This window comes from Rhinatrema bivittatum, chromosome 9 (genome assembly GCF_901001135.1).
Source record: "Rhinatrema bivittatum chromosome 9, aRhiBiv1.1, whole genome shotgun sequence".
Classification (NCBI taxonomy): domain Eukaryota; kingdom Metazoa; phylum Chordata; class Amphibia; order Gymnophiona; family Rhinatrematidae; genus Rhinatrema; species Rhinatrema bivittatum.
In genome coordinates this window covers 181362196-181379260 of record NC_042623.1, presented here as the reverse complement: position 1 = coordinate 181379260, position 17065 = coordinate 181362196, and the positions used below count along the sequence as shown (strand labels likewise).

At 51.1% G+C, this 17065-nt stretch overlaps 1 protein-coding gene across 1 annotated transcript in view; it reads right to left on the bottom strand.

The window, feature by feature from the left end:
- Positions 1 to 16539, bottom strand: part of LOC115099602 (cytochrome P450 2J5-like) — a 35405-nt gene extending 18866 nt beyond the window's left edge. Inside the window, exons 1-4 of the mRNA XM_029617335.1 lie at positions 16486 to 16539; positions 12773 to 12935; positions 11668 to 11817; positions 696 to 856 (exon numbers count right to left, since the gene is read on the bottom strand). Coding sequence (XP_029473195.1) covers positions 696 to 856; positions 11668 to 11817; positions 12773 to 12935; positions 16486 to 16539 — 528 coding nt within the window. The remainder of the gene's footprint in view (positions 1 to 695; positions 857 to 11667; positions 11818 to 12772; positions 12936 to 16485) is intronic.
- Positions 16540 to 17065: the final 526 nt, after the last annotated feature.

The window sequence follows — 17065 nt, the reverse complement described above, 5'->3', positions numbered from 1 at the left end:
TTATGAACGTTAAACCTAGTTTTAAGCATGCAAATCCTCTACCCGTAAGTGAACATGTGCAAAGTTACCCGCTCTAAAAAGCGTGAATGAGTGCACACACTCGGCTAATAACCCGAGTAATTTCAAAGCGAACTTATATGATTAAGTTTGCTTTGAGAACACTTGGTAAAGTCTGCGGGTCCAATGTACGCACAGACTTTTCCGCTATGCAGCTGTTTGAAAATTTACCCTCAACAGGACTTGTTGTATGCAATGTAGGATCAGTAAAGGGGAAACAGCCTCCCTGTGGATGGCAGCTGGCACTTTGAGGGAGGACTCAATGGGGGTCCATATTCAGATCGCAAAATTATCCAGATAAACTTATCCATCTATTTCTGGAGGGATATTCAGCGGTGTAGCCTCACTACTGAATATAGCCAGAAATCTCCGGATAAAGGTATCTTTAGGACTATGTTATTTAGCCCCTATGTAATCCAGCTAAATTTTAGAGTGAATGTGTACGCATACTCAGCTAGCCAGCCGGATAAATGGGGGAAATATTGAAAACTTGGCATTTAGCTGAATAATGCCTCCAAATATTGACCCCAATGTGCCTTGTGCACAGCAGCTGAGAGCTTACTTTACCTCCTTCGGCGAGAGAGCCCAAGGCATGTAAAACTGACCAACAACAACAAAAAAAAAGGTTGAATTCTTACCCTGCTCCAGAAAGAGCCCAGGTTTTCTACCAGACTGTCAGTAGCCTCAACCAGCTGGGAGAACAGGCCATCCTCGACAGAAAAGCGATGCCCGAAAACCAAAGCAGAAATCACGTTGGTGACAGAATTGGTGATAGGACTGGCAGGGTCCAGGGGTGTCCCTGTTAACAACAGATATATCAGACACCAGCGCATACAGCGTTCTTGTTCTATAGAGGCATGGGCTGTACAGCAAGAGTGAGAGTAATGTGAAACGAGCAAGGCTAATGCAAGCTATTAGGCCCCTAGGTGAACCTTCAGCCTTGCACACTCCACACCAATATTTTGATAAACAACAATCATGAAGACCCCCACCATTACCCCTCCCAGAACAATCTTGTCAAAACACATAAATGGATATCATATTTTAAAGTATATATATATATATATATATATATATTTTATATATATATATATATATATATATATATATATATATAAAACTAAAGGTATATAAAAAAGTCGCAGTATAATTCCAAATGAACGCTATGTCCTCAAATTACAAAAGGATGAGCTGTTAAATTCTTAATAAGTACATATTCATAGTGATTTTCTTATGCCAAAATGTGAACGTGTAGCAGCTGGCTCTTTTAAATTTCAATCATTGCAGGCATAAACCATCCTTATTGCAGATTGTTAAATCACAAACCTGTTTGGTGCTTAAGAACTTGAATCAGTGATTTTAAAAAAGACTGCGTGGAAGTTACCTACACAAGTTACACCCTGCTATACATAGGTTTACCTTTATCCACACTACATCCACTGCAATTAATTCAAAATGCAACTGCTAGACTAATCTTCAATTTACCAAGAAAAGAACACATTACCCCCATATTACAACATTTACACTGGCTTCCCATAACTCACCGTATTAGTTATAAAATCTTGACCATCATTCACAATTTGCCTTACAACCCCAGTTCTGTATGGATTTGCACTATGTTACATATATACAAACCTACTGTTAGGACTTGTGGACCCTTGGGCCAGTCGGGACAAGAGCTGGAAGCTGCGGAGGACCTCAGCTACAGGTCCCAACCGGGAGGCGGCTCGATGGACCGGGGTAGGCTTGAATACCGGAACTGGGCGGAGTCCTATGCGACCAAGGACTCGAGGATGATACGGAGGCTGGACAACGTTGGGCCCTGGAATAGGGATCTCTTCACCCTGGAGACCGGCGCTCCCCCGAGAGGAGCTCGTAGGAGCCCGGCCGCTGGGACTTTTGGAGATTCGCCCTGGAAGCCGGAGCCCCCCCAGGAGGAGCCTGTAGGGACCCAGCCGCTGGGACTTAGGAGAATCTTCGGGCCAGTGGAGCGGTGAAGATCCGAGACGGAGTCCAGGAAGGCAATAATTCGGAGTCGAAGGTGGAGCCGGGTCAAGCCAGAGATCAGAAGTCGTACCGAAGCCAAAGGACAGATCCAAAAACGGAGTCAGGGATGGAGCCAGGTTAATCCAGAGGTCAGAAGTCGTACCGAAGCCAAGGGACGGATCCAGAAGCGGAGCCGGGGACGGAGCCAGGTCAATCCAGAGGTCAGAAGTCGTACCGAAGCCAAGGGACAGATCCAGAAGCGGAGTCAGGGACGGAATCAGGGATGGAGCCAGGTCAAGACGGAGAATGGTCAGCAGGCAAGCCGGGTCGGAGCGAAGCTAGAAGCAGGAACGCAGCAATTGAAGACAGGAACCCTGTGAACCTCGTTGCAATGCCAGGAACGCTGTGACTGCAGGGCTTAAATAGCCCTGCAGCGTCTGACGTCACCAGCTGGCTTCCTGCATCTCCCGCGCTGGCCCCTTTAAATGTAGAGGCCTGCCGCGCGCGTGCGGCTAGGGGGCGGGGCCAGCCGCGGGAGGACGCCGGCTGCTCGCTCGGCATGGAAGCGCTGTGCCCGGGGCCTGTACGGCCCGAACGCAGCTCTAGGGGGGCTGGGACCGAGCCGGCGGTAAGTGGCGGTCCCGGGGCCGACCCGGGATCGCAACAGTACCCCCTCTCCTGCGCCTCCTCCCCGGGGACCTCGGCCTATCCGGGTGACTCAGATGGAACCGGCGGAGAAGATCCTTATCCAGGACATGTGAGGCGGGTTCCCAGGAGTTCTCCTTGGGCCCATAACCTTCCCAGGAGAGCAGGTATTCACAGCAACGGCGGCGGACCCGAACGTCCAGGACCTCTTTCACCGTATACGTGTCCTCAGGGTCAGCAGCGGTGGCACTGGGTTCCGGAGGCCGGGCCTGGAATCGGGAAAGGACCACCAGTTTGAGCAAGGAAACGTGGAAGACATCATGTATCTTAAGAGTGGCGGGTAAACGTAACCTGTAGGACACCGCCCCAATACATTCGGCCACAATGAAGGGACCAATATAGCGAGGTGCTAGCCTAATGGACGGTATGCGCAGCCGAATGTTTTTGGTACTTAGCCATACCTTGGTCCCTGGTAGGAAGACGGGAGCAGGTCGCCGGGTTCTATCTGCGTATTCTTTGGATCGAGCGGCCGCCTGCCGAAGTTTCTCCTGCGTGGAGCGCCAGAGGCGATGTAGCTGGTTAGCCGTAAGTTGCGCTGCCGGAGAGGAGACTGTCAGAGGCAATGGCAGAGGAGGTTTGGGAGTCCTCCCATACACCATCTGGAATGGGGACTGGAGAGTAGCGGAGTGTTTGTGGCGGTTATACGAAAACTCCGCCCAGGGTAAGAGGGCGACCCAGTTGTCTTGTAAGTCACTGACGAAGGCTCGGAAGAAGGTCTTCAGAGTTCGGTTGGTGCGTTCGACCTGGCCATTGCTCTGGGGGTGAAAGGCGGTGGTCAAGTTCAATTGTACACCAAACTTCTTGCAAAGAGCCCTCCAGTATTTTGCCGTGAATTGAGGGCTCCTGTCCGACGTAATGTGCAGAGGCAAACCATGGAGTCGAAAGATATGTTGGACGAATAAATCGGCCAGTTCAGGAGCTGTGGGTAGTTTTACAAGGGGTACAAAGTGTGCCATCTTTGAGAAGCGGTTGACGGTGACCCAGACCACGGTCTTTCCCTCCGACGGAGGTAACTCCACTATAAAATCCGTGGATAGATGGGTCCATGGTTCCATGGGGATAGGAAGCGGCTGGAGAAGACCCCAGGGGTGGCCTGGCAGCGGTTTCTGTCGAGCGCACGTGGCGCAAGACCGGACGTAGTGTTGAACATCCTCCTTGACCCGTGGCCACCAGTAGAATTCGGTTAAGAGTTCTAGGGTCCGAGCCATCCCCGGATGACCGGCGGTTAACGAATTGTGGGCCCATGCGAGCACCCTCCTCCTCGAGCGAGCTGGAACCACCGTCTTCCCTGCGGGTGCCACTTCGGACGCGGCCACGAGAACCTTGGCTGGATCTAAGATGTATCGGGGAGGCTCAATGGTATCGTCCGTCTCGGTGCTACGGGAGAGGGTGTCTGCCCTGACATTCTTGGCTGCCGGCCTGTAGTGGAGCGTGAAATTAAACCGGCTAAAGAAGAGGGACCAGTGCGCCTGCCGGGGATTGAGATGCTGGGCACGGCACAGATACTCCAGATTTTTGTGATCCGTGTAGACTATTATAGGATGCTGTGCTCCCTCTAGCCATTGGCGCCATTCTTCGAATGCCAGTTTGATGGCGAGTAATTCTTTGTCCCCGATACCGTAGTTCTTCTCGGCGGGGGAGAACTTCCGGGAGCAATATGAGCAGGGCCGGGATTGGCCTTTCTTGGAAAGTTGGGCTAGCACAGCCCCTACTGCCACGTCGGAAGCGTCGACCTCTACGATGAATTGGCCCTGAGGATCGGGATGGCGGAGGCAGGTGTCTTGTAGAAAGGCCTCCTTGAGAACCTGAAAGGCTTGTTCGGCCGTGGGTGGCCATTCCTTGGCATCAGCACCCCTCCGGGTAAGGGCCGTCAAAGGGGCTACCAGGCTGGAGTAGTGTGGGATGAATTGGCGATAGAAATTGGCGAAGCCCAGGAAACGCTGAAGCGCCTTAACTCCCAGTGTTGCGGCCAGTTCTTAATGGCGGCAACCTTGTCGGGGTCCATATGGAAGCCTGTGGAGGAAACGATGTACCCCAAAAAGGGTAAAGACTCCTGCTCGAATTGGCACTTCTCTAATTTGGCGTAAAGCCGATTCTCCCTCAGTTTCTGGAGTACTTGGCAGACGTGTTGACGGTGTGACTCAAGGTCCCGGGAGTATATTAGTACATCATCGAGGTACACTATAACAGAGGTATGTAGCATGTCACAAAGTACCTCATTCATGAGATTCTGGAACACAGAGGGGCATTACAGAGTCCGAAGGGCATGACGAGGTACTCGTAATGGCCATCCCTGGTATTGAAGGCGGTCTTCCACTCATCCCCCGGACGGATTCTTACGAGATTGTAGGCCCCCCTGAGGTCCAGCTTGGTAAATACTTTGGCCCCTTGAAGGCAATCCAGGAGTTCGGGAATCAAGGGCAATGGGTAGCGATCCCGCCGGGTAATGTGGTTCAAGCCCCGGTAGTCGATACAGGGCCGAAGAGACCCATCCTTTTTCCCCACGAAGAAGAATCCGGCCCCAGCCGGGGAATTTGAGGGTCTGATGAAGCCCCGCTCCAAGTTTTTCTTGATATATGCGGACATGGCCTGGGTCTCAGGCAGGGATAACGGGTACACTCGTCCGCGAGGTGGTGTGGTACCCGGCAACAGGTTAATTGCGCAATCGAAGGGCCGATGCTCGGGAAGCAACTCGGCCTTCTCCTTGGAGAAGACGTCCCGGAAGGTGTGGTACTGCGGAGGTATGGCTAGAGGCGCCGTTAGAAGTGGAAGCGTGGGTCGTTCGCAGGCAGGGAGACACTGACGGAAACATGTGGTCCCCCATGAAGTGATCTGGAGCGAGTTCCAGTCTATCACCGGAGAATGTTTTCTTAGCCACGGTAACCCTAGAATAACAGGGTGAATGGACTTCTCCAGGATAAGGAAGGAGATCTGCTCAGTATGAAGGGCCCCGACCTGAAGCTTGAGAGAGCGAGTCCGAGTGGAGATAGACCCGGGAAGCGGGATCCCCTGGATGGAAGATACCCGTACAGGGGGCTCCTGGGGCTGGGTCTCCAACTGCAGTTGCTGTACAAGGTCTCGGAGAATAAAATTCCCCCCGGCCCCGGAGTCAAGCAGGGCTAAATGGTCGAAGGCCCCCTCCGGAAGGCACAGGCGTACTGGAATAATACATGGGGAGTTCGAGGAGGTGTTGCCTAGAGTCAACTGCCCGCTAGACTCTAGGTTCGGGTGTTTCCCGGGCGCTCGGTACAGCGGGCCAGAAAGTCCCCCTTACCACCACAATAGAGACACAAGCCCTGGGAGCGACGCCGCTTCCGTTCCTCCGAAGAGAGGGGACCCCGGCCCAACTGCATGGGTTCCTCGCCCTGAGTGGTAGTCGGGGTGGGCGGCGACGGCCGGCCCCGCGGAGGCGTGATCCTATGGGTGGACTGTCCCTGGGTGGTTTTCCGCTCCCGGAAGCGGCGCTGAATCCGTCGGTCGACACGACCTGCCAGTTCAATCAGCTCATGGAGGTCGTCCGGGAGGTCTCGTCCGGCTAATTCATCCTGGAGGCGTGGGGAGAGCCCCTCCAGGAAAATGCCATGCAGACTGTCGGCTCCCCAACCCAATTCAGTGGCAAGGGTCTGGAACTCCATGGCGTACTCCTCCAGAGGACGGTTCCCTTGTCGTAGTTGGAGTAGTTCCGAGGCGGCCGTGGAAGCACGAGACGACTCGTCGAAAATCCTTCGGAAGGATTTGACGAACTGGACTAGGCTGCCTAAACGGGAATCCTGACACTCCCAGAGAGACGAAGCCCACGCCAGGGGCCTCCCATCCAGGAGGGAAATGATGTAGCTTGTCTTCACGTGGTCGGTAGGAAATTGTGCAAGCAGCAGGTTAAAGCGGATGTAGCACTGGTTAAGGAAACCTCGACAAGATTTCGCGTCCCCCGAATATCGGGACGGAGCAGGCATCTGGACAGGGACGGCGGGTCCGGGATTGGTCCGGGATGTAGACGCCGTAGAGCTGGCAGCGGAGGCCCCCTCGACTCGGTCTGCTAACCGTTGGACCGTCGACATCAGAGTGTCGAGGCAGCTCTGTTGTTGCTGGAGCTTCTGGGCAATGCCCGGGATGGCCTTCAGGCCTGCGAGGTCCGCCGGGTCCATGGCCTTGCAATTTGTTAGGACTTGTGGACCCTTGGGCCGGTCGGGACAAGAGCTGGAAGCTGTGGAGGACCTCAGCTACAGGTCCCAACCGGGAGGCGGCTCGATGGACCGGGGTAGACTTGAATACCGGAACTGGGCGGAGTCCTATCCGACCAAGGACTCGAGGATGATACGGAGGCTGGACAACGTTGGGCCCTGGAATAGGGATCTCTTCACCCTGGAGACTGGCGCTCCCCCGAGAGGAGCTCGTAGGAGCCCGGCCGCTGGGACTTTTGGAGATTCGCCCTGGAAGCCGGAGCCCCCCCAGGAGGAGCCTGTAGGGACCCAGCCGCTGGGACTTAGGAGAATCTTCGGGCCAGTGGAGCGGTGAAGATCCGAGACGGAGTCCAGGAAGGCAATAATTCGGAGTCGAAGGTGGAGCCGGGTCAAGCCAGAGATCAGAAGTCGTACCAAAGCCAAAGGACAGATCCAAAAATGGAGTCAGGGACGGAGCCAGGTTAATCCAGAGGTCAGAAGTCGTACCGAAGCCAAGGGACAGATCCAGAAGCGGAGTCGGGGACGGAGCCAGGTCAATTCAGAGGTCAGAAGTCGTACTGAAGCCAAGGGACAGATCCAGAAGCGGAGTCGGGGATGGAGCCAGGTCAAGACGGAGAATGGTCAGCAGGCAAGCCGGGTCGGAGCGAAGCTAGAACTAGGAACGCAGCAACTGAAGACAGGAACCCTGTGAACCTCGTTGCAAGGCCAGGAGCGCTGTGACTGCAGGGCTTAAATAGCCCTGCAGCGTCTGACGTCACCAGCCGGCTTCCTGCATCTCCCACGCTGGCCCCTTTAAATGTAGAGGCCTGCCGCGCGCGCGCGGCTAGGGGGCGGGGCCAGCCGCGGGAGGACGCCGGCTGCTCGCTCGGCGTGGGAGCGCCGTGCCCGGGGCCTGTACGGCCCGAACGCAGCTCGAGGGGGGCTGGGACCGAGCCGGCAGTAAGTGGCGGTCCCGGGGCCGACCCGGGATCGCAACACCTACAAGACAGTTACGATCTATAGACAAATGTCTACTAGAGATACCATCGGTTAGGACAATTAGTTTAGCCTTAACAAGGAAAAGAGCCTTCTCAGTTATAGGTCCGACTCTGTGGAACTCCATTCCCGATTCTATTCGTATGACACCTAACCGCAAAGAATTTAAAAAGATACTAAAAACCTATCTGTTTAATGATGCTTATAAATACAATAACTGATATTAACTTATACTACTACCTAACCTAACTTCTTGATTTGATAACCTGTTAAGAATATCAAGTTTGTTTTTATTATGTATGTAGGTTTGTAAACCGCCTAAACGGACATGTAAATGCCCAAGTGTGCGGTATATAAAAACTTTTAAATAAATAAATAAATAAATACATTTCCTCTTGCCGTCGAAGCTTAGAGCAATGTTGGAGTCACATTAACTGTGTGTATGTTTATTGAATAAGGGTATTATCTCCAGATAGTAGCCGTCATTCCTGCGAGCCACCCACTCTTCATTCACATCCTCTAGACTTTATGGATCCACAGTGTTTATCCCATGCCCCTATGAAGTCCTTTACAGTTCTGGTCTTCACCACTTCCTCCGGAAGGGCATTCCAGGCATCCACCACTCTCTCCGTGAAGAAATACTTCCTGACATTGGTTCTGAGTCTTCCTCCCTGGAGTTTTAAATCGTGACCCCTGGTTCTGCTCATTTTTTTCCAATGGAAAAGGTTTGCTGTTATTTTTGGATCATTAAAACCTTTCAAGTATCTGAAAGTCTGTATCATATCACCTCTGCTCCTCCTTTCCTCCACGGTGTAGATATTTAGATTCTTCAATCTCTCCTCATAAGTCATTCGATGAAGACCATCCACCTTTTTGGTCACCCTTCTCTGGACCGCCTCCATCCTGTCTCTGTCCCTTCGGAGATACAGTCTCCAGAACTGAACACTGTACTCCAGGTGAGGCCGCACCAAGGACCTGTATAAGGGGATAATCACTTCCCTTTTCTTACTCAAAATTCCTCTTTCTATGCAGCCCAGCATTCTTCTGTCTTTAGCTATCGCCTTGTCACATTGTTTTGCCAACTTCAGATCGTTAGACACTATCACCCCAAGGTCTCTCTCCTGCTCTGTATACATCAGCCCTTCACCCCCCATCGAATATAGTTCTTTCGGATTTCGACACCCCATATGCATGACTCTGCACTTCTTGGCATTGAATCTCAGCTGCCATATCTTCGACCCAGCTTCCTTAAATCCCATCTCATTCTCTCCACTCCTTCCGGCGTGTCCACTCTGTTGCAGATCTTAGTGTCATCCGCAAACAGACAAAACTTACCTTCTATCTTGTCCACAATGTCGCTCACAAAGATATTGAACAGGACTGGTCCCAACACAGATCCTTGCGGCACTCCGCTTAACACCGCTCTCTCTTCAGAGTAAGTTCCATTTATCATCACACATTGTCGTCTGTCCGTCAACCAGTTTGCAATACAGGCCACCACCTCAGCACTCACTCCTAAGCTTCTCATTTTATTCACCAGCCTCCTGTGCGGGACCGTATCAAAAGCCAGGGGCGGATTGGCCTATTGGGGGATCGGGCATCCCCCGGTGGGCCGGTTGCTCCAGTCACATGGTCTGCCATGCGCGGGCGTGACGGTGCCGTGCTTGGCAGACCACGTGATGTGTCCTGGGCCGGCCTGGGTGGTGGATCCCCGGGCCGGTCTTCCTCGGGAATCCGTCGTTGTCAAAAGCCTTGCTGAAATCCAAGTAGATGACATCGAGCGTTCTTCTTTGATCCAATTCCCTAGTCACCCAGTTGAAAAAGTCAGATTTGTCTGACAGGATCTTCCCCTGGTGAATCCATGCTCTCTCTGGTCCAGCAGTTCTCCCGAATGTAGATAGTTCACTATTCTTTCTTTCAGCATCAACGCCATCACTTTTCCCACCACCGAGGTGAGCCTAACAAGCCTGTAGTTACCAGACTCCTCTCTGCTCCCACTCTTGTGAACATAAGAACATAAGAACATAAGAAAATGCCATACTGGGCCAGACCAAGGGTCCATCAAGCCCAGCATCCTGTTTCCAACAGTGGCCAATCCAGGCCATAAGAACCTGGCAAGTACCCAAAACCTAAGTCTATTCCATGTTACCATTAAGAACATAAGAACATAAGAAAATACCATACTGGGTCAGACCAAGGGTCCATCAAGCCCAGCATCCTGTTTCCAACAGTGGCCAATCCAGGCCATAAGAACCTGGCAAGTACCCAAAAACTAAGTCTATTCCATGTAACCATTGCTAATGGCAGTGGCTATTCTCTAAGTGAACTTAATAGCAGGTAATGGACTTCTCCTCCAATCCTTTTTTAAACACAGCTATACTAACTGCACTAACCACGTCCTCTGGCAACAAATTCCAGAGTTTAATTGTGCGTTGAGTAAAAAAGAACTTTCTCCGATTTGTTTTAAATGTGCCCCATGCTAACTTCATGGAGTGACCCCTAGTCTTTCTACTATCCGAAAGAGTAAATAACCGATTCACATCTACCCATTCTAGACCTCTCATGATTTTAAACACCTCTATCATATCCCCCCTTAGTCGTCTCTTCTCCAAGCTGAAAAGTCCTAACCTCTTTAGTCTTTCCTCATAGGGGAGTTGTTCCATTCCCCTTATCATTTTGGTAGCCCTTCTCTGTACCTTCTCCATCGCAATTATATCTTTTTTGAGATGCGGTGACCAGAATTGTACACAGTATTCAAGGTGCGGTCTCACCATGGAGCGATACAGAGACATTATGACATTTTCCGTTTTATTCACCATTCCCTTTCTAATAATTCCCAACATTCTGTTTCCTTTTTTGACTGCTGCAGCACACTGAACCGACGATTTCAATGTGTTATCCATTATGACACCTAGATCTCTTTCTTGGGTTGTAGCACCTAATATGGAACCCAACATTGTGTAATTATAGCATGGGTTATTATTCCCTATATGCATCACCTTGCACTTATCCACTTTATTATAAATAAATAAAATAAATTAATTAATTAAATTTCATCTGCCATTTGGATGCCCAATTTTCCAGTCTCACAAGGTCTTCCTGCAATTTATCACAATCTGCTTGTGATTTAACTACTCTGAACAATTTTGTGTCATCTGCAAATTTGATTATCTCACTCGTCGTATTTCTTTCCAGATCATTTATAAATACATTGAAAAGTAAGGGTCCTCTACCACTCTTCTCCAATCTCTTGGCACCACTCCCATTTCTAGGGATCTATTGAACAGATCACACAGCGAACCCGCCAGCACATCTCTGAGCTCCCTCAGTATCCTGGGATGAACCTCATCAGGTCCATGGCTTTGTCCACTTTCAGTTTCCCCAGCTCTTCCCACACATTCTCTACTGTAAACGGAGTTACAATTCACTCAGAGCCTGGTGCACGTGGCACTCTGAATATGGCCACTAAGTGTCTCCACTGAATGATGGCTGAAACTCCCTCCCCACAGGGCTTGTGAATGCTGCCTCTACAAAATCCGCAGCCCTGGTCGCTCAGTGTAATTCCACTTCTTATAGTTTGGTAATTCCTCTATTTATAGTTTAGTTGTCATGCATGTAGCGAGGTCATTTTAGAGAATTTGCTTAATGCTTTGCAAAAGCCTCCTGGCAACAAAGAGTTTCAGTCACTGAGGAGTATTATTTTCCATCAGAGGTGAAAGAATACCTGTTTCTCAGGTAACTAATCTTTCCTTTATGATCTTACCTTTCTTTCTAGCAAACACCTCCATCAGGTGCTGGGCCTCCTCCTTGATGCGCTCCTCCAGGCTCCTCTTCCCCAGCCCCAGGTTCCGCAGGGTCGTCAGGCCAAAGCGTCGCTGCTGCTTCCAGGTTTGGCCATTGGACATAACAATGCCTAAGGTCATTGAGGATACAATACAAATATTTACTCATTTTGGTAAAGAGTCAGGGTCGGTGTTAGTTTTTTTTTTTTGCTGCCCCGTGTGAACAATTATTGTGCGGCACTCCCCTCCCCCCCCCCCTTCATTTAGTCTGTCTCAGGCTCACCAAAAAAAAAAAAGCCCAGCTCCTCTCAGTGAACTAAAAATTGTCACTCCTCTACCCTCCGGGTCTTCACTCCCTCCCCCAGAACCCATTGCTGATGCAAGAGTATTAGGTACCCTAGGCAAATCTTATACCCTTGCACCCCGCCACCTGCTCTCTCCATGCACACAGTTAAAAATTATGCATTTATAATAAGATGTTTTACATGTAAAAGAATATTCAGAGTACTGTCTTCTGAGGTAAAAAGTATCACAACATGCATTTGCATGCACTTCTTTGGGGCCAACCAGAAAACTCTACAAAAAACACACTTGGAACCAGTATGGCATTACTGTAATGCGTGTTGGGTATGGGCTTGACCATCAGAAATCCGTGAGTAAATTACAGTAAATGTGCTACTTACTAACTTCATGAAGTGCCCCCTTAATCCTTGTATTATCCGAAAGAGTAAATAACCGATTCACATTTACCCATTCAAGTCCTTTCATGATTTTGTAGACCTCTGTCACCCTCAGTCATCTCTTCTCCAAGCTGAACTGCCCTAATCTTCTTAGCCTTTCCTCATAGGGGAGCCGTTCCATGCCCTTTATCATTTTCCCAGATCTCCCCTGGAGCCCTTTTTAAATATCGGGGTTGCATTGGCCAAACCAATGTCTCTTTAGTGCAAACACCATTCTTACTCCACACCCTGCGCTAATTTCAGGGTGAGCCGAACTCAAGCATTCCCAGGTATGGCCCTGCTCCAGGCTAAAGACAGATCTGAATATTATCTCCAGCAGCTTTCGAACACTGAAAGTGAAATTTACCTCTTTCGCCCAGAAGATCGGCTAAAATGGTGGTCGTAGGCCGTCCAGAGAACTCCTCAGCGTGGGAGACCAGAGCTTCCCTTATGACCTTGCATCCATTCAGCACAATGATGGGGGTCTGTCCGAGCCACACCGTGTATAGATCCCCATAAGTCTTTGCCAGCTGCACACATAATTATTACAAGAAGTCACAAAATGCAACAGAAAGAGAAATCTTGCTATGAGGCTGGATCTCACCGGTGCACTCAGGGTCTCACAGATCTATTTGTGGTCTCTTGCATTTACTTGGGATCTCATAGGTTTACTGAGAATCTCACAGGTTACTCAGGATCTCACGGGTGCACTCAGAGGTTCAGCACACCTAGGAACTCTCAGAATTTCCCCCGGATTTACCTCAATTGCCGGATCTGAGGGGAAAGGCTAAAAAGCTCTGGGCTTCTCTGTTTACTGCTCCAGCCGCTCCCCTGCAGGTAGGAGAGGGCTAAGCCTGGAGCACACACACATTGCAGGCAGCTCCTGGGGACAAAGTGCACTCGTGATTCCAGGACTTTGGACACAACTGAGGGTAGAGTGAAGGTGCACAGGTCTGTGACCTACGACTTATATGGGGATCAAGGAAAGTGCTGGGGTCAGGGAGGAAGGAAGGGACAGAGTGCTGGGGCGAACCCTGGAGAGGAGGAAACGTGGTGGTGGCGGCAGAGAGAGTGTGGATTAGCAGGGAGGAGGTGGAACAGAGAAAGTTGATAGGACGAGAGTCATGAGTAATCTAGGGAAATGCTTCTTTACAGAGAGGGTGGTGGAGGTGATAGAAACAAGGACAGGATCTGAATTCAAGAAAGTCTGGGATAAACACAGGGAAACTGAGGGAGTGGCAGAGAATGTACAGCTGAGCAGTTGGTGTGAACGGGCAGACTAGATAAGGTGGTCATGTTTGTATGCTATGCATTATTTCCCCCCCCCCCCTCACTCACTCACAGGTGTAGCTGGGGGTCTCATAGGTATACTTGGGGCCTCATGGATGTACTTGAGATCTCACATGTGTACTTGGGGGGTCTCATAGGTGTAGGCCATTTAGATTCAACCCTTCCACTCTCACTGACACTGGCCTAATAAATGGCCAGTGCTGCAATACCCACAAAGAAACCCCTGCATTAGATATGCATCACGCTCAAACAGGACTTTGCTATGGCTGTAGGATGCTCCCAGGCAGGGCTTCTTCCAACAATGAGAGGTTCCAGGGCTGGGCTTTCTTAAAACAATAAGACTTTCTAAGGAAGGGTTTCTTATAATTATAAATTAGAAAGCAGGGGGTGGCAGGAGGTGGCTGGTGAAATTGGAAGGTCAAACCCCCCCCCCCCCCCAAGAAATACTGGAAGTGGGAAGAGAGAGTAACAATATCAGTTAAAAAAAAAGCAGAAAAGGTCACTAGGAATAGCAGCTGGAAAACTATGGCCACAAATGCTCGTAGTCTGGGCAATCAAACCCCAGACCTGCAGGCTCTAATGGTGGAGGTGGACTTGGACATTGTTGCTGTTACAGAGACAGTGATTCACTGATTTTCATGACTGGGATGTGGCCATCCTGGGCCCATGTACATTTTCAAATTTAGGCTCCAAAACCCTTTGAAATTGATCTGCTGCCCGTATGACTTCTGCTACTCCATTGCTGCATAATGTTCCCACCTGAATACAAAGACCCATGCATGGGGGTCACTAACTTCCATTTGCACGCAGGACAAAAGCAAGGGACCACTCAGAGCCGTTCATTTTACTCTGCAGATCTCAGGAGCTTTCCACAGTTTGCTAAAATGGTGAGATCACATGCAGAAAAGATGCAAGAGTGCAGCTAGGAATCTGCAGAGTACGTTTGGCTTTCTCCCTTGGTCCTGCTTGATATGCTGTTCTTCTCACCTACACATTGGCTCATTAATGACTCCCTCTGCATCAACCCAACATACAAGGCTGATTCGTATTCTGAATCAGATTATCTGATACCTTGTCTCTCCCTTCCAAATGGGATTATCTGATAATCCTCCTCCCTCTGCTTTGAGTTTAATCCAAAACTCGCATCCTTAATTAAGCCTAGTACCCAGAGGAGAGGAGTAGCCTAGTGGTTAGAGCAATGGGCTGAGAACAAAGGAAAAGAGAGGCCAAATCCCAACTCTACCACCGACACTCCCTGTAACTTTGCGCAGGTCACCTTTTCCTCCCATTGCCTCAGATACTCAACTCTTCAGAGCAGGGACTTATTGTATTTGAATTACAATGTCAGCCACCTTGAGCATTCATTGGAAGAGTGGGTTACAACTCTAAATTATAGGAGGTCCGAGGAGCAAGAGAGGTGGGACAGATTGGTGGTCTTACCGGGAATGTGGAAGTGTACTTGACCCCGACGGGATTACAGCTGGCTGCCCATTTGCCTGACGTCATTGGACATGGACGTCAAGGGGGCTTGAAAAACAGCCCTTCTGTGGTGCACAGCTGCCGCCGGCGCGCAGCTTTGTTTTCACTTTGGAATAAAATTTTGAATTTTTCCTTAATATTGGACTTACAAAATTGGTCACTTCTCTTGAACCTCCATATTTTGGATGCAAGTAGGTGTTTTATGCTGATTTTGTTGCGGTCTCGGCCGCCACGGGGGCGTCCGAGCCCTTACCTTCCCTCCAGGTCCCGGGTCTGGGCCGCGGTCCGCGGGCTCGGAGCTCGTGCGGGCAGCATGGGCCTAGTTCCTCCTCGTGGGAGACGCCGCCGGCCGTCGCGGGGGACTCCTCCCCTTCGGGGGAACGCGTGCGCGCGACGGGAGAGTTTTTCTGCTGTCAGCACCTGGATGTGCTGACACGCCCCCCGTGATGTCAGACGCCGGGTAGGGATTTAAACCGGGACCCGGGGCTTTTCGAATTGCCTTGCAACGAGGTTCCTTCTCTGAAGTACTAGTTGCCTTGCTGCTACCCGGTTCCTGATTCCTGTTGCCTGCACTTGGATTCCAGCTTGTCTTCTGCCTGCCTTGATCCCGGTTCGTGACTCCGATTCCAGCTTGTCTTCTGCCTGCCTTGACCCCGGTTCGTGACTCCGATTCCAGCTTGTCTTCTGCCTGCCTTGACCCCGGTTCGTGACTCCGATTCCAGCTTGTCTTCTGCCTGCCTTGACCCCGGTTCGTACTCCGATTCCTGCTTGCCTGCCATCTGCCTTGACTCCGGTTCGTACTCCGATTCCTGCTTGCCTGCCATCTGCCTTGACTCCGGTTCGTACTCCGATTCCTGCTTGCCTGCCATCTGCCTAGACTCCGGTCCGTACTTCACTCCTGGGCTTCTTCACCCTCGCCTAAGTCCCAGCGGTCCGGGTCCCTACGGGCTTCTCCTGGGGGGACCTTGGACTTCCAGGGCGAAGACTCCTAAGACCTAGCGACCCGGGCTCTCACAGCTCCTCTGGAGGAGTCGCGGGTTTCCAGGTGAAGCTCCAGTTGCCCAGTGGGAGTTCTGCCTCCCGACTGTTCCCGCCGGGCAGTCGGCCTAAGGATCCACTTCCGGATTTTGTCTATCACAACAGTTTGCAAGGCCATGGATCCGGCAGACCTCGCCGGGCTACAGGCCATTCCGGGTTTGGCCCAACGCTTAGTTCAGCAACAACAAGTTTTGGACTCTCTGGCCGCTACAGTAGAGCGGTTGGCAGCTCGCATGGATGTCGAGCCGCCCGCACCTGTACAGGTACCGGTACCTGCTCCTGTACCGCTGGTAACCTTCCAGACTCCGACACAGCTTCCAGCCCCATCCCGCTACTCTGGGGATGCCAAGGCGTGCCGAGGGTTTTTAAACCAATGTTACGTGCGCTTTGCACTTTTGCCTAACCAGTTCCCTACTGACGGCGCCAAGGTGGCGTACATTTTTTCCCTTTTGGATGGACGGGCCTTGAACTGGGCTTCACCCATGTGGGAGAATAGTGATCCGGCTCTGGGAGATTTGAACCGTTTTGTTGAAGAGTTTAAAGCGGCTTTTGATGAGCCAGCACGACAAGCTTCCGCTACTACTGAGTTGCTCCAGCTTCGGCAAGGAACACGGTCTCTTGCGGACTATGCATTGGATTTCCGCACACTCGCCCACGAGGTAGGCTGGCAGGATGAAGCTCTACGGGGCGTTTTTCTGGAGGGCTTAGCAGGCCGTATAAAGGATGAGCTAGCGGCTCGCGATCTGCCAGAAAACCTCAACTCTCTTATTGACCTTGCGGGTCGAATCGATCGGCGTTTACAGCAGAGGGCGAGAGAGGCTTGCCCTTTTCGACGCCTGACATCTGTGGCACC